The 17,106-nt window shown below is 53.6% G+C and overlaps 3 protein-coding genes across 3 annotated transcripts; 2 read left to right on the top strand and 1 right to left on the bottom strand.

Annotated features, from left to right (window-relative positions):
- Nucleotides 1–1,091: 1,091 nt before the first annotated feature.
- Nucleotides 1,092–3,812, top strand: GGS23DRAFT_592211 (uncharacterized protein; the record flags this gene model as incomplete). The annotated part of the gene is made up of 1 exon (XM_051517850.1): nucleotides 1,092–3,812. One exon carries the CDS (start codon nucleotides 1,092–1,094, stop codon nucleotides 3,810–3,812), a length of 2,721 nt encoding a protein of 906 aa, XP_051377146.1.
- A 1,217-nt stretch (nucleotides 3,813–5,029) lies between these two features.
- Nucleotides 5,030–8,562, top strand: GGS23DRAFT_609155 (uncharacterized protein; the record flags this gene model as incomplete). Its single annotated transcript, XM_051520252.1, has 5 exons — nucleotides 5,030–5,449; nucleotides 5,513–5,632; nucleotides 5,666–5,771; nucleotides 5,802–7,756; nucleotides 7,793–8,562. The coding sequence occupies exons 1-5, from the start codon at nucleotides 5,038–5,040 to the stop codon at nucleotides 8,560–8,562; spliced, it is 3,363 nt and encodes a 1,120-aa protein (XP_051377145.1). The 5' UTR covers nucleotides 5,030–5,037.
- Nucleotides 8,563–9,671: 1,109 nt separating this feature from the next.
- Nucleotides 9,672–12,820, bottom strand: GGS23DRAFT_29642 (acid protease). Its single transcript, XM_051512682.1, has 4 exons — nucleotides 12,381–12,820; nucleotides 12,200–12,327; nucleotides 11,793–12,146; nucleotides 9,672–11,736 (listed from the first exon to the last, which is right to left on the bottom strand). Exons 1-4 carry the CDS (start codon nucleotides 12,512–12,514, stop codon nucleotides 9,764–9,766), a joined length of 2,589 nt encoding a protein of 862 aa, XP_051377144.1. The 5' UTR covers nucleotides 12,515–12,820; the 3' UTR covers nucleotides 9,672–9,763.
- Nucleotides 12,821–17,106: the final 4,286 nt, after the last annotated feature.

Genomic DNA, 17,106 nt, shown 5'->3' with positions numbered 1-17,106 from the left:
GCCATCCGTCAATCCCTCCCCCCTCCCTCCCCTGACTGGCTACATCCCCCGGCGTGTACTTAATACACACCGAAACATACAACGGTAGATGCTCTAATTAGGTACCCTCCAAGCCTCTAATACCGCCTACGTAGGTACCGTGCAGACCTGTGGGCGACATGTAATGAGCCCCCCCCTGGGCCGTAGAGGCCTTGGCATCTTGAAACCCCCGACCTTGCTCTCTCGCTCTCGCACTCCTTCCCTCGCACGTTTTCCTCTTGTGTTGTTTCTCATTTACCCCCTTCACCTCACCCGCTCCTCGCCCTCCGCCCTCCTCTTCCGTCCCTCGCTCGCTCTTCTCCTTTCCGCCGACCACGTAAGGTGCACCCTTCGACGACAATCAGCTCGGCGGCAGCCAACCCGCTTCTCTCTCTCTCGCTCTCTGAAGCCTTGACCCACGGACCTGACCTGACGACTTGCCCCAAAGTCGCCAGCGACTCGTCGAGGTGCCCATTATCCGCCAATGCATCGCTGAGAAGGAATCGCCCGTGCGATACGTCGTGAACGCCATACTGCCTGGCTTTGAATTGCCCGTTTCCAGCTGACGATTTATTCGTCGCGCCACTCATTTGAATATTCTAAGCAGCAAAATACCAGCTACAATCCCCAACCACATTATTATTATACACTGCTTGTACGAAAGGTGAGCAGATCGTGTTGGCGTCGGGCCGTCGTGCGTGATACGGGACCGTGGGCGCGATGGGGTAGGCCTTCCTAGACGGGATTGCTTCCCGTAGTGATCATCCGTGGATCGTCCCTACGCCCTCCGTACCCCATCCATATCCATGCTCCGGCGAGCGAGATCGAAAATACTGACGTGTGGTTTTCCATAGCATCCACTCGTTGACATTTTCTGTCAAGTACACTCGTTCCAAATTGCCCTGACATAGTAAGCCGTCGTGTTGGGGCCTTCCCTCGCCCTCCTAGCGAGAGACTAACGACGGCTCCGTCCGCAGTTACGACCTCGCCTAGTTGCCAATTCTCGATCAACACCAGCTTATCAGTACGGATACCGTTGTGCGCCGAGCTGGAACCGTCGAATATACGCCACGATGCGGACCAGCCCACTGCTTGTTGCCGCCGTTGTGGCCGCTGCCTCGTTGGCCAGCGCTGAGCCGCAGAATCGACCCAAGATCTACTTCCCGCGGCATGTTAAGCGACAATTTACAAACCATACCATTACAAGTTCAGCTTCGCGGAGCACCCAAAGTGACGAAGCGGATCTGACGTCCCGCTCCACGACGAAGAAGGATACGATATCTGACCTTCTCTCCAGTCTTCTTGGAGAACCTGATAACAATGACGTGACAACGCCGACTTCGTCCACTCGCTCGCTCTCCGCAACCAGGTCGGTCTCGGGAAGCGGAGCCGATTCGTCAACTGACGAGCCGACGAAGACAAGTGCCAGGGCCGGGTTCAGTTCCACGCGAGGCTCAGTTCCCCCGCTTATCAGCTTGCCACCGTTGAGCCTACCATCGCTCAGCCTGCCGCCCCTTGATCTGAGTCAAATCGTGCCGATTGCACCGGAGACGGTGTCTGCCACCTCGAACAGGACCTTGTCGACGACGACGACGACTGGCACAACAGCGAGCACTGTCGGCTCTGCGACTGAATCCGAAACTGCATCTACTTCGGCGCCAATACCTGTATCCGTGTCCGCCTCGGCGTCTGAATCTGCCTCTGATTCAGCGTCCAGGTCTGCTGTGGCGTCGGAATCAGAATCTGCATCTGCGCCAGTATCTACAACTGCCTCACTGTCCGCGTCCGCATCCGAGTCCGCATCTGATCCCGAGTCTACGTCTGGGTCCGCGTCTGAGTCCACGGCAGAGTCCACGGCGGAGCCCACATCAGACCCCACATCGGACCCTACATCAGACCCTACATCGGACCCTACATCAGACCCTACATCGGAGCCTGCATCGGAGTCTACACCAGAGCCTACACCAGAGTCTACATCAGAGTCCGCACCAGAGCCTACGACGACGTTCTCCTCATCATCCTCTGGCATTCTGCTAGCCCCTACTGGTGTCGTGACGCAGTCTTCCAGCTCAGGTGGCCTTCTCGATGACCTAACGAGCATCGTCGGGGACGTGACAAGCGCGATCCTTCCCACTCCGACTGCTAACTCTACTGAGTCCAGCGCGACTAGTGCTTCTGGAATCAGCTCGGAGTCGGAGAGCGGGATTCTGCCTACCCTATTGCCGACGTCTCTCTTCGGTAGCACAACGTCGTTTCCAGGCACTGCACCCACCTCGTCCGCTTCCCTGTCGGCATCTCCGTCTGTCACTGCGTCTGTCTCTGCGTCGATCACACCATCAAGTTCTCCTTCGAGCTCGGAAGATCCTGTTCTGAGTGTGACCTTGCCGCCGCCGGTGAGCACCGGCTCGTCTTCGACTCCTGATTCGTCGGTTACTGTAATCACCAATTCCACAGAGTCAGGCACGACCCCGACGTTGACAAGCAGCATCCCCATCAGCTCGACGACCTCAGGGACTATCATCATTCCAGGAAACGCCACGACAACCGATACCTCGAGCGTGCCGCCTACCACTTCGTCTGTAACGCTTATCACCTCGTCTGCAACGGTTTCACCCAATGTGACAGTATCTTCGACAGAATCTCCTACCTTGGAGCCAAGCACGTTCACCGTACCTCAAAACTCGACGACTGCACCCCCGACTAGCACGCCGGAGCCGTCAACTACCGAATCCACGGCTACAAGTACTGAGTTTACGTCGACCAGTACTCCCACGCCGACTACGTCTTCCACGACAACGAAGCCAACGTTCACCAGCGTTCCCATTGTAGGAACTATCACCGACTCGGGATCATGGCTTCCAACCACGATTATTATCCAACCCTCCACCAGCACCATCAATACGGCTGACCAATCCACTGTTTCTGGAATTCCTACCAGCCTTCCCAAGGCCATAACCCCGTGGACGGAACCGCCGGAGCAACCCGGTGGCTCGACGCTAATCCAGATCTCCTTCCTCTTTGGCGAAAATTACCAACATCTGGTGGACCAGCCCCTAGCTGCGTCCCAAATGTTCGACCTCCTCCCGAAGGGGCTTGCGCATGGTGGCGGCTTCGAGCTCGAAAGGGTTGTGATGTACAGCATCAGGCCATATGATACAATTGCCCGCCTAGGTTATATCACTTCCCAGGCAATGGTATACTATCCCACAGAGGGTATCGCCCAACTCAGCGATGACATTAGTTTCCCGACAACTCCGTTGTACAACCACGATAACCCGCTAGTCCGCAACCTGACAAGGGAGATTAACCCGGCGATCGGCATAATGCCTGGTTCCGTCTTGGAAGGCGTCCCGGGTTCTACTGGTAGCGAGAACGACCCCACGGACACCAACATTCCTAATAACAATGACCCGTTCGCTCCCCAAGGCCCCGGTGAGGAGACGACGAGCGCCCAGCAAGGAATGACGGCTGGTATCGCCGTGGGCGCTGCTAGCGTCGCGGGTGCCTACGGTGCCGCTATGTTTATCATTGCCCGACGTTATAAGCGTAAGAAGCAGAGGCATCAGAGGAGTAGCTCTCTGTCTTCCCCCTCGGAAATGCGACAGACAGGGAGCCCCGCTCTCATGGGCGGCGCGTTACTGAGCCGGGACTTCACAAGCAGCCCAGGTTATGGTGGAGTCGCAGGTAACATGCGCGACAGCCAGGGCAGCGGAAGGAGCGGGATGGGTGGCTCGGCACGTACCGCCAATATCTCGGCGCCAGTCGCGGCTGAAAACTCTCTTGGTTGGAACTGAGCGAACGCACACGACCTACACACCACATCCGTTTCATTTTTAGTTATAGTTCGATACCCATCCAGGAGGCATCACCTATTCCGTATAGAAGTCAGCATGGACAGCCTACCTCAGAAATCGCGACATTTGTGAGCATCGGCCGGGGTTTTCTTGTCACTTATATTCGAAGACGGCTGGTTGTCTACCTAGGATATTTTGAATTCCACCGCCGAAACTAGTTACGAAACCTCGGCATCGACATGGATCTATGCCTCTCTTTTTTTGGCCGGTGTAGATCCGATACCCAGGTACCTTTAATCTAATGCGTTTTGTTTGTACTTGAGACCCAACTTGGAGAGGAGAGATGCTTTTTGTTTGGAGTAGATGTTGGAGGAGGACGTGTGGGAGTGGAAGGAAAGCAAGGCAATAGGTGTTGCAAAATAAAAACACGAGCGAGAGCGTCTATTCGGGAAGGGAGAGAGAGACTCTAGAGGGCTAGCGGCGCCGGTGACGGACCATGGGATTGTACATTTACGATTATCACGCCCGTTCCGAATATGAAGGATCAATTCGATTCTAGTGAATCTAGTGGTGGTGACGGGAAGCTGAGTAGCCTACTCACCCAAGGCAGCCCTCTGGAGTCGATGTGCGTAATGGTTTGATAAGTACCATGAATAAACGAAAGATGTTGAATTTTTTTCTTTGGGTAGCTTTATATACATTCTAAGATTATTGTTATTTCTTACCTTGTCTATATATTTTTATATAGATATATTTACTTTAATATAAGTAGTCGTTTTAACTTTCTAATAATTAATCTATTGTTTTTTAAATTAAAAAAACTTCCAATATCGTTATTTAGTGTCTTTACTAAGCGACCTTTGGTGTTTTATATAAGTGCTTGCCTTAGGTACCATCGATACTTGAATTAAGTAACTCGTACCTTAGTCTAGGAGGTACCTAACTTGTGTAATTGGCTTAACCTGGTTGCTGACCTAAGGTGCCTTCGAGGCAGGGCTGGAGGCAGACCCTTAGGCCATTTACGAAACATCCCAACTTCTCTCCTCCACAAACCTCCCGACCCTGACGAAGTGTAGACGCACAACATCACACGCATATTTTAGCAGCAACGCTTCCCGCCCTCCCCCGCCGGCAATACTAGAAATATCCGTGTTATATTGGCTGTGCTATCTAACATCGCACAGTCGAATCCCCTCTTCTCCACTTCCTTCTCTCATACAGCTTTATGCAACAAGAGCTTTTCGGGATTCCTCATCAGACTCAATCGGACGGTATCTCACGCTCCCCTCGAACCCATCGTCACCATGGCTTTCAGCACCATGATCCGAGTGAACACGCTCAAAGCTCTCTGCCGCAATCACCGTTTCTCGTTGGAAATTCGGGCTCCGCGCCAGAAGACGATAGCACCAGCGTTAATGACGCAGGCGTTGATCCAAGTTTTGTCCAGGAACGATTGCGCCGACTGAATGACGCCTGGGAGGAGCCGGACACCACGCGGCCCAAGGTTCCAGGCCAACGTATATACGAATATGAGAATGCATTGTCCCTAACGGCACTTAGACAAAGCTCAGGCTTCAAGGTTGCCAAAAGTGTCGGCACACGCGTCGATGGCATCCACCTCGCCCATTTCCCTAACGGTGCGTATTGTCATGTCAAGCAAGTGCTTGTCCCCAATGAGACAAGGCCTAACCAAGTCGCAGAGATTCTAACGCAAATTCTGTCCCACTTGCATCCCGACTCACACGCATCTGTAGCTTTGGTATCAAAACGCTTCTATGCCTTGATCACGACCCCTCATGCATGGCGCATGGCTTTCCAGCGTTTTTTTCCTGGACGGGATGTCTTGACCACAGCTAGGAAGCCGCAAAGCCTGCGGCGGGGTCAAGACGATTTGAATGACGTACGTTCAGAAACACGCTATTTCACGCGTCTTACGCCACATGCCTCCTGGCGCAGCGAGTATCTATTAAGGACTCGACTTCTACGTAGTCTTGCGAGGGGCAAACCAGGGACGAGTTTGGCCGGCATTAGCTCCTCGAGAAACAGCAAGTCTGGTAGAAAGACGAGCGCGGTTTTGACCTATAACACGAAGCTCCCAGCGGTGGTAACCCATATCCATGCCGTCTTCAAGTCCAGCGGGAAGAAACCGCCCCGGGCCATTCACGGAGCCTCGGACATGGGCGTCGGCAGCGCTAGTGACCCTACCAGCGGAAAGCTGGAGAAATGGGGATTGGATGAACTGTTTAGCTTCGTCCAACTAGAGGACCTCATACCTCAACCCCTGCCTTATGGGGTCGGCGAAGGTTCCACTGTAGTTCCCAATGTCATGGACGTTAGTCAACCGCATGGTCTTGTTGGTGGGGAGGGGATCCCTGGCGGCAGCGTCTTCTACCGCCCGGCTGGCGAGTTTCGAGGGAAGTATCTGGGTCGAGAAACAGGGATAGGCGAAGCTCATCCTGATATCCCGAGGATACCTGAACTTACCGAAGCCATCTGCTCAGTCTGGATCGCCAAGTCGTCTCCCATTCTTTCCACGACCCAGTCAATGGTTGGAATTATGACCGGGTCTTCTTTAGGCGTTGTGACAACGTTTGCCCTTGGCAACGATCCGTCTGGGCCACGATACAATGGAGGAGAGATGAGCGCTCGCTGGGTACTCAGTCCAGGCGTGCCTATCGTTGCACTCAAAGTTGACGATGGCTATAACCAAAAACGGAGAGCCCTCGGGCGGGTGTGGGCGGTCGCTCTGAATGCACTCGGCGAGATATATTACTTAACCCAGTCGCCGACCGCCCCTATAAGCAAGGTTCGGGCTCGCGATAGCGTTAAGCTTGCGTGGTACGCAGGCCGCTCGACTACTTGGCACTTGGTGGAGGCCACTCGACAACAAGCACGTCCCGACGAGTCGGGCGAAAACGCCGTTTTTAGTGCCAACTCGTCGAGATCTTCTTCGAATAATGCGGGCACGACCGAAGATCAGATGATCGCGGAAGCCCGCGAAATAGAAAGGTTCATGCGCTACAAGCCAACGCATTTCCGCAAGGCATGCTACGGATGGGATATGCGCCGGAAGCTTGAGGTTGACTTTGGTGGCGACGATGGGCATGGCGCCGGTGAAAGCATATTGGTCATCGACTGCGGGCTGGAGGACAACCAAACCTCGGCTATCAGGCGGTTTTGCCGCAGTATCACAATCCAAGCCCAACCCGACTCCCAGGAATCCCTAGCGGAGACGATATCTAGCCCCTCTATATTTGGCGGAGGGGGTGTTAAATCTTTCGTCTTTAACTCACACAGCTCACCCTTAGTCGAACAAGTCTCATCGTCCTCGGGCAAGCTTTCACCCTCAAATACGGCTAGTTTCGCACAATCAAACACGGATGATTGGCTGCAAACGCACTTCTACTCGAAGGACCTAGGGAATTCTCAGGTGACCACAAGCAGCATAGATAACTCACAGCTTGCCCTCATCGCGGCTTTTGAAGAACCCTCGAAAGACGCAGCAAGTTTCGCCTCGGATGTGCAGACGACGCCAACGGGACAATCACTATCGGACATACCTGGCAGGCGAGCGAGACTTCTCGGAGTAGGCACCAACAAAGGGAAGATAGTACTATGGAATATGAGGGAACCTCATACCGGCGACGGCTTGTTCCCTGTCAGAGTTATACGGACGGAATCGCCAGAAATTTCGTCCCTGGCTCTCTCTGCCCTCCACCTCGTACACGGCGGTAGCGACGGACTAGTCCAGGCTTGGGATCCTCTGGCTTCTGCGACGGGCCCAATTCGGACCATCAATTCGCGTTCTCCCGGCCGCGCACTTCGTCACCAGCTCTCTGCCAATCCTACATTAGATACCACAAACCATTCGGCTGCTGGAGCGATCTATCTGGATCCTGATCCGACTGTTCTTCACGGAATGGTAGCTGTTGGAACCTTCGTACGTTACTGGGCGTACAGTTCTTCCCACCACGCAACAGGTCACAAACGTCGACAACGCCACTCAGACATCCATGGTCGAACGATTGGCCGACGCTACGGTGGTGGTGTCGAAAGCTACATTGCCGCCGAAGCTGAAGAGCTTCGCGACGAACAACAACACGAGGCGCAAGAAAAGGCCCGCCTTCGCTCCCGCTTTGGCGTCGGTTTCGGCAGCTTGACAGAGGAGGAAGCCTTACGCTACGCTGAGATAATATCTCAGGAGTCTTTTCTCGTCGATGAGCGGCGCCGTGTAAGTATCAGTGACACGGGCTCGGCTGCAGACTTCGATGGCAGCTCCACTACGGGTAGTACCATTACCCCTGACCCCAGTGTTTCCGGTCCAAGTCCTCTATCGAACAGCTCCAACACGCATATCGACGCGACTGACGAGAGCGAGTTTGAGCACCAGATTCAAACCGCTATTCGTTTATCGCTCCTAGAAGGTGTCGGTGAGGCGGGCAAATCACCGAGAGCCTGTATCATTGGGGAGTACGACGTCCCAATCGCAACCAAAGCCAGGGAAAGCACAAGATCTTCGTCTAGCTCGCCATCGCGAGTTCACCCTACTTTGGTCCCGAGAGCCGCGTCGTTAAACACCATCGCAACCAGCTCTGCGATCGTCGTGGATGACGATCTAGAGCTCGCGCTGCAGCTCAGTTTAGCTGAGGAAGAGAGCAGAAAGTTAAGCATGGCTACTCGGAAGACTGAAGAGGACGAGTTCCCTGCTCTTGGAAGCGCCTTCGACAAGGGGAAAGGAAAGGCGGTCTAATTCGAGGAAGCAGCGCGTTTTTTTTTCCCCCTCTCTCCAACCCCATTTCTATTTCTGGCTCGCTACTGTCTAAATGTTTTGTTCCCATCGTCCTCGCTGTTGCTGGGCTTGGTAATCATATTTACTCCCATTAGTTCAATTACTGAATGTTTAACTTAATAAACCTCGCCGCACACCCCGCCCTAGCTGGTAAACCAGTGTGCTATCTACCAATAGTTAAGTCAGGCTTATAGCATTCTCCTCTAGACGAGCAGTCGGCCTTGGGATGGCTCCTTGATCTCGGATGTATTACGCTTCACCACTCGAGCACCGCATCAACGCAGCTTATATGCCACGCCATTACGGTAACCGAAAAGAAGCTCGCTGGACCGGAGTCGGCCCGGTATGGTGCCCAGATTCTACGCCGCTTAGTGGACCCCTTTCATATGCGCAGAGGGGCTATGTATTTAGATATAACCAACGAACGCGCTCCGTACAAATGTCTCTAATCCTAGCTAGCGAGAGGAGGTGAACGTTCACACAAGACGGCGAGAGGCTCAATGTTAAGCCTCCCCCCCCGAACCCAGCACACACTCCTCGGTTTAAGAATATGTGTTTCTTTTTGTACATCGGATTTTCGGTAGATTAAACCCCTATTGAAACAGGGCGTCCCCCATGTATATACAAACGTAGATATAGATGCCTAGGTGGAATGCTAATAGATAAATTTAACTAGATCTCCCAAGCTAGCTATAACGTTCAGTGTCTCGATCCTTGTCGTAGTGTTGGTATTGCTATGCCGAGGGATTTCTCGCGGCCGCTTTAGGTTTTTTTTTTTCAAAGGGGCAAGAAAATCACAAGCCGCCACCTTGGGTTGCATATAGATTAATTGGTCCAGTGCACGCCGCCGCCGACGCTGCCATCTCTTGGCTTTCACTTGCGACGTGGTGTATTCAAAGACACAAAAACAATTCTCCACTCTAAACGCCGTTTCAATGCACAGGTCAATATGCCCATTCGCTTCGTCAGAGAGAGGCATATATCCCGCTCATATACGACCAAAATCTCGGCGCCGAACTCCGTCGCCAGTATATCTAAAACCAAAGCGTTGAACCCCAATGTGCGAAGGGGGGTCGAAAGAAAGCAGATGCGTAAAAGGAACAAGGAACCAGTAAGAATTGCGGAAGTTTGAGCTGTGAAATGTTCGAGGGGTCCACGTAGGTCACTGTTCCTCCCAGCTATATCGTCTTGAGGCTGGCTGAGGTATATGGATGATATCTGCTCCCTCTATCCGGCCGAAGATATTCATCGTTTCTCGCGACGCCGCCATCCGAGCCTCCTCCTCGAGAGTGTAGTTGCTGCCTAGCGTGTCGGCCGTGGACACACGATTAGATTTGAGAGCACGATGCGATTCGCCATCGTCGGATGGGATTGGGGGCATGGGAGGCATGGCAATAATGCGTCCATCAATATGAAGGACCCCATGTGTCGAAGTTTCCTGGGGCAAACGAACGCTGTCCGGCAGAGGCCCGAGACATACCACCCGGGACGACTCGATCGGTGCCCTTTGGAAAGAGGCTGGGGTCGTTGTGGGTTGATGGGCGTTCGACATTGGAAACCCGACAGTAGAGGCGGAACGGCCAAGTGACCCACTCTTAGGACCGCTTAGAGAGGACGGCGATGGCGGTGCATAAGCAATGTTCGGATTAGAAGTCGAATGTGAGAGGGTGTGGGCGGGTACGAAACCTAGGGGAGAAGAAACGTCCGATATTCCGTTCGTCCAGTCGCTCCGGGAGCTCAGTGGTGAAGGAATGTTGTTGCTTAGCGTGTCGTGTGTTGGGCTTGATGCTGGGGAGGGACTTTCGATACGAGCCGATGACCCATACTGCGTCGTTGAATTGGTACTGTGGTAGGCCCTAGCCGATAAATCCATCATACGAGGGTTGTATTTAGACATGAGTCCTCGTTTCTGCTGCTCTGGCTGACATTGTGCATATTCGTAGGTATTCGTCCTATACCCTCCCCTGCCGGCATCTGCCGGCCCCTTCGTCATAGTACTGTCCAGTTCTACGGGTTCCGGGCCGGGCAATTCATAACGCTCGTGGTTTTGGTCCGCCGCAAATTCGTACACGCCAAGCTCTTTGTTCAATTCCTGCTCATCTCGCTCGTCGTGATCTGAACGTTTTGAGCGCCCTGAGCGTGTGCTCCCCTTCTTAGACTTCCTGGTTGGGAAATTCTTCGACATCTTTGAGACGATCCGGGCTACCGGTGTATTAGGTGGCGACAATTCGATTGTGGAGGCTTTGTCCTTATCCGACTCTTCAGCGCTTCCCGACGCTCTTTGGTTTCTCCTCCTTCGACGAACAAACCAGAAAGTCGCGATGGCACCTATACCTAGAGCACAGGCACCCACCGCTAAGCCGATAGTTTGAGACTCAGTAAGACCCCCGTCACTAGGCCGTTCCGGCGGGCCGGGGTAGGGGCTATGTTCGAAGGTTGCTACAGTTTGAATAGATGTATCCCGAAGCGGCCTCTCTGGAAACTTGGCTTTGTGGACCGAAAACGTACCCGTTTCGTAATTCGTGATCAAATAAGCTTCCTGGAAGAAGGTTCTCCCGATGACAACTCTACTCCCATTCTCAAGCCGTTTAAGGGGGAAATAGGGCTGCGCCGGTGCGCCGTATTCGATAAGGTTCATGAACGGGTAGCGAAGGCTCTGGATAAATGCGTTGGCGGAAATCGTAAGATTCACAACTCCCGGGACGTCTAGGGGCCGCCCAAAGTTGTCGCGATTGTCCGCACTCGACAGCGCAAAGGCAAAAGAGAGACCCGGCGACGAGCGGAAACGATCAAGGTTTTCGTGGTCAGGGAACAAGTAGAGGCCGAACCTCTCGTCCCATGTAAGGTTAAAACTGGCCGCAAATCGGTCGCATATGGCTGACGGAAGCCAAAGATAGGGGGTTGAGCTGTCAAGCAGAGCAACCATGGATTCGTTGAAAGACGACAACGTGGTCGACGAGGCTGACCAAGGTGTCGGCGCCCTGCTAGCGTCAGTAACAGATGCGGTGATGGCCCTTACGAGCACATCGGGCTGCCTTGTGGTGGAATTCAAGCTAAATTTGACGTCGTGAGGCTCGAAGCGATTGGTATCGTAGCCACCCAGTGTCAGTGACAAAGGAGTTCCCCGCGAGCCACCTGATTTCGGTTAGGAATTCCGTCTACATGCGCTTATGGCTGAGGTTCCTACTTACCATAATAGGCCCCAGCCGTGTAACCGTAGCTATGACTCGGAATGGTGCCATCCTGTTGGACCAGCGTGGCAATGGGGCTGTTCGCGACAACGTCCTCAAAGCGTCCCGGAGTAATACCCAGCCCAAAGAAGCCGGTGTAATAGCCGGTCTCAATGATGCTGGCGACAAGTTGCTTATTGAAGGAGGTTTGCCAACGTCGCACGCTGTCGTACACGACAACCGTCTCCATCCCATAGTCGCCATTCCCCCCAAGCCCGAGATACTCTAGTCCGAGGCGCCAAGCACCAAGCGGCGACCAGCTTCGCGATGCGCTGTTGTTGTAGATTCCCCCGCGAGCGGCGGCGCAGAGAGCATCTAGAGGGAATGTGTTAGAGTGCCGTGCCAAAAGGAGACTCGAGTCAACTTACTAGGACTACATCCGCCAGGTCCAACAACCCAAATCTCGGACAAACTCGTGCTCACGGTAACGTCAATCTCTTGGGCTGGCTCTCCCACGAAGAGACCGAGCGAAGACCAATTGCCGTCGATGCCGTACCTGTGTCATAATTAATTCCTTGTTCTTCGCAAGCTGGTCGCAGGTCAACGTGCCACTTTAGAGACGGCTCGATCCATAAAGCAGGAATGTCATCGGCCTTGACCAAGCCGGGTACGAATAACGCCCCGACGATGGCTAGGAGCAAGTACGACGACATTGTGCGGCCACCGCACCGCCCAGCTGTCATTCGGGAGACGCGCTAGGTCACCAACTCTGTCCCATCCAAGACTTCATCAGGTTCGCGGGTACGTCGACGTGAATTTGACCCGAGTCCATCAAAATCGAAAGTTGCGGGGGCTCGGAGCGGTCGCGAGCGTTGTCATGTCTGTGCCGACGTGTCTCGAGTCGAACCGGCAACTGGCAGGTTAGGGAAACGGGGTTTGGTGCAAATTGGATGCGAGAAGAGAGAAAAGCAAACAAATTCATCAATGGTCAGGCGGATTCCCATCCGTGGCGGGATCTGCCGGGGCAGACCTAACCTACCTTCTACCTCCTCACAAACGGTTTGGGACCCTGCTCAGTGCTATGCCAGGCCCAGTAGCAGATCGGCGGGGCGTCCTCTCGACTTAGGTAGTATTGATTTGCGTTGTACGGGGGGGACTAGGGGACAGGGGGACACAATGTGGCTAAAATGCGAGTCAAGAGGGTCTCGATAGTGGTCGGGGTGCCCGTCAGGAGGTAGGACCACGCTACCTGCATGGAACTCGGTCTGGGATGCGAACATGGCTGACAGCCTTGAGGCCGGGTGCCGGCCTATCACCGACATGTTCGTTTAGAAATGTCGCTACGTAGTAGGTGGTTTATCGAGCTGCCCCCGTGCGTATCGTACACGACGTTATCCTATAGGCCCAGCACTGGGAGCCAGCAGCAGGCGAGGGACAGGCAACTGTGCGAGCGAGCGAGGCGGCGAGGGCAGACAGTCTTGCGAGAGGAGGATAGGAAGGGTAGGAGGAGCGAAAAGTGAAAGCTAGCGAGCGAACAGAGTGAGAGGGAGGAGGGGTGGGGAGCGAAGCTACGTACCCAAGGTACGTACCGAAGGTAGGTACGGTTATGAAGGAAGAGTGGCGGCGGCACATGGCAGGTTACGGTAGATAAGAGGTACCAGCTTAGGTACCTGAGGTAAGTGTCTTAGGTACCTCCGTACCTCCGATAGATGTACTAACCCTACAGGCCTGCTGCCCTCTGTTGTTGGTGTGCAATGGCGTAAGTACGTAGGTAGGTAGGTATATCGGGGATTTCCCACCTAACCCACTAGGTATGGGACTCTCCTGCTCTTCCGTCGCTATGGGTTTCTTCCCACTCGGTGGTTTACGTACCTTCACGTCGGAGGAGGTAGGGACCTGATGTAATGCGTCTGCTCCTTCGAGGGTACATGCCCAGGTAGGTACCTGCATAGCAGGGCACACGATTGCCGTAGGTAGGTAGGTACCTACCCTCCTCGGTGTCTGCGGTACAGGTACCTACCTACGTGGCCACGAGGTACCTCCTAGTAGGCACACCTGCGCAGGGGGAAAGCTCCCGTATTACTATGTAGGTAGGTGGTAAGTTGTTAGATTAGGTTTCGGCGCCCCGAGGGCAGATGCGTGAGGTGTGTGCAGAGGCCCAGATGGAGTCAGTTTGGGAAGAACCATGTATGAAGAGCGTTTCTCGGCCTTCTTACGCCTTACGGTTTAGTCCCACGGCCTTACCCAGCCTTCACTTACCTAAAAGAGACGGGTGGAAATGGGACGGCCAGGCACTAGCAGCTGTAAGCATCTTTTTTACCTCCTACTGAGTGCTGCTAGGGGCCGCCGCGCCGCACGGGAAAGCTGGCAGGAGGCTCGATGTAGTTAATCCGACGGGAACGCGACAGGCCTGGGTAAAATAAAGTACAGATCGGACTAGGCCTTTTCTGCCGACAGGTCGAGGTAATAAAGGGGAGCCACCGCACTAAGTACCTAAAGCGTAAGCTGGCTCGGACAAAGTACAGTACCGTGTCGTCGAAATATACACCTCTTTCCTGTGAGCAAAGAGAAAGGGGGGGGGTCACGATGGCAACGGTGGCGATGGAATCGTCTCGGGACCAAAAGGTAAGCCAGTCGCAACCGGAGTCGAACCAGTCGCGACGACGACGAACCGAAGGAATCGAGAGGATCCCACGCCGTTTGAGATAAGTGGGCTCACACGCTACGATGATCAGTTCCCCCAGCCAAGTCCTAGGCCGGACCCACCTGGGGACGACATCGAAGTTGACCTGCTGAGGTAGGTAGGTAATTACTACGTAGCATGCAGAGGCGGACTACCGTACCTAAAGTACCTACCTCCTAGTACATGAGATATCCGGGTACCTATACTACGTAGTACGTACATATGGGAAACGTCAAATGGGTAAGCGGTGCCAGGCGTCTGTAACGCATAGGTTACCTCCCGCCGATTCTTCCCCCCTCTTCGCTCGATATGGACTCGTCTTTCCCCCCCTCAGTGCACGCGCGGGGTGACGGGATGGCGATTCGGGCGGCCCACATCATTCTCTCTTTTTTTTTCCCCCTTCGTCTTCCGGAACCCGGATCAATGGGCTTGCCCTCTAACCGACCTTGATCCCAAGAAAATGGTATCGACGGGCAACGGGGACGCGTCACTCCTCGAGGTTCAAAGCCGGAAAATCAGGATTGGCACGCTTTTCCACTTCGACCGTCCCCTTTTCTCAGCGGTATTATATGAATAGTTGACTTCCCCGCCCCAACCAATCCCTTCCCAAAACGCTGGCCAACACTTTCGTGAGTAGATGCCGGCTTGAGGTAGGTATCTCAATTATAAACCTTCTGCTACAGAATTACAAAGCTGAATTAAAGACCCGAGAGGGGAGGTTGTACATCTATATCGGGTATCTAACCCCTCTCATTATCCTTCTTGAACATCAATAGATCTCTCGATCAATACAAGGAGTGCGCACGTAGCAGGTCTATGCCCAGGTACCTAAGGAGGATGTAGGTAGGTACATGAGGCAGTCAATAGGTACCTCCTAGATGCCTCATAATCTAACGTATCCGTACAGGTAGAGGGTAATCACCGAGATGATACGTAGGTATGTACCGATATATAAACGTCGAGTTTACGTTGCCCTCCTTTAAGTCTAGAATACCGGAAGGAATGCGGGAGGATTTCTTGGCCAGCCTATCAACGCCCTTTACCGCTCTCTAGCCCAGCCATGGCGACTATGTATTTGTCCCCCTCCCGCTGTTGCTCGCGCATACTTCGCACGGTACCTGCGTAGCGAGGAAGGCCTGAAGGGGATTGTGGCTGGCGATCGCTTGATTGACTCGTCGGGATCTGGCACTTTCGACAGGATAGGTTCGACGGTATTTTTCAGCGGTTTTCTTGTTTCTCGGAATCCTACACAGCCGGGGTCCATCTGAAGCCCGTGCCTACCATGTCGAGCGGTACCTAGATCCCCACGCATCTACCTAGGTACCTACGTAGGCGACAAGATCAATACACTTAAGAGGCGCCTCTTATAGGCCCGGCCTGGACCTGGTCATAAAAGATCCGCAGATTCTTCCGTGGAGATCCCCATCGGAGACAGGGTAGAGGGTCAAGCCCGTAGATACATCAATATCTATAACTGGAACCCGCCTAGGTACCTCGGCATGCACGGTGAGACTCAATTGACACATTACGTACATATATAAATGCAGGTTCAATGTGGGCTACGCCGTTTGTAAAATTGACGGAAACTTCTCTGTACCTAGGTACGTACGTGCCTGTCTACCTGTCTCATTGAATGGTACCTCCCTTAAGTACCTCCTGCCTCCTAGACGCCAAATGGGTTTACCTAAGGTACCTCAGGCGCCTAATAGGGCTGCTAACGGGCTACTAGGCACATCACTCGGGAGCATGGCATGTACCTACATTTGGTTTTTACTATAGTCAGGCTGTTCGCAGCAGGTCTGACGTCGTCCCGAAGAAGTACCCGAGGTAAGGTAAGGGTATCTAAGGTACCTAAGGTACCTAAGCTAACACAAATCGAATACGGAAGGTCTATCGCCCTCTGTGCATAAACGTATCGGATACTATGTACCTATCTATATACATAGGTACCTACACCTACCATACATACCTTAGGTACCTAGGTATACACAACGATGGAAGGCCAAGGGCTGGGTTAACTAAGCATGTTTTATTACCTAGGTACCTGGCTGCGCCCGAGCCGTCCACCCCTACCCATTATGTGGCCTGGGCACTACGACGCACTATGGCACTATTCAATTGTCATCCGGCAAAATGATTGATCTTCACCTCTATCTTCGACAACTCATCCACACACGAGACCGGGTTTCCGCCTTCGCACCGGCGGCACTTCTCTTGGCCACCTCAGCGTCCAGATGCCGCTTTGGGGGCATTCTCCCCCCCCAAAATCCCCTACCCCGCGAAGATCTGGGGAAGCGAATGAAAGTCCATCGGACGGGAGCATGACCATCTCGTGCCTACATGCTGGACAGTCTGCATATTGGCCGGAGCTGCTGACGCCTGCAACTCGCAACGAGCGCGACATCGTATCAATAAATACGCAGCTACATAATCAGTAATGGATGGGTAAGGCAGGCATAGCAACACCCACCGGCCTGGGTACCCAAGGTAAGAAAACAGCGTGAAGCGAACAGGCAATACAAGCCGTGACAGACAGACGGGACAGATAGACGAGACGGAGAGTGCCCGCTCGCTTTGCAGCCGTCTGCTACAAACGTCGTGTATCTAAAATACGGCAGTTGTCTTCCGGGAATATATGCACTTTTCCCTTCT

This window comes from Durotheca rogersii (genome assembly GCF_024521655.1).
Source record: "Durotheca rogersii strain YMJ 92031201 chromosome Unknown GGS23scaffold_1, whole genome shotgun sequence".
NCBI lineage: Eukaryota > Fungi > Ascomycota > Sordariomycetes > Xylariales > Xylariaceae > Durotheca > Durotheca rogersii.
The sequence above is the reverse complement of the archived record's forward strand: the minus strand, read 5'-3'. Positions and strand labels throughout refer to the sequence as shown.

Excerpts from the sequence above, each read along its gene's own strand:
- GGS23DRAFT_29642 (XM_051512682.1), bottom strand. The coding sequence starts at position 12,514 with ATGACAGCTGGGCGGTGCGGTGGCCGCACAATGTCGTCGTACTTGCTC. Across the intron at positions 12,328-12,380 it reads ATCGAGCCGTCTCTAAAGTG|GTACGGCATCGACGGCAATT; the intron begins GCACGTTGACCT and ends ATTATGACACAG. Across the intron at positions 12,147-12,199 it reads ACCTGGCGGATGTAGTCCTA|ATGCTCTCTGCGCCGCCGCT; the intron begins GTAAGTTGACTC and ends CATTCCCTCTAG.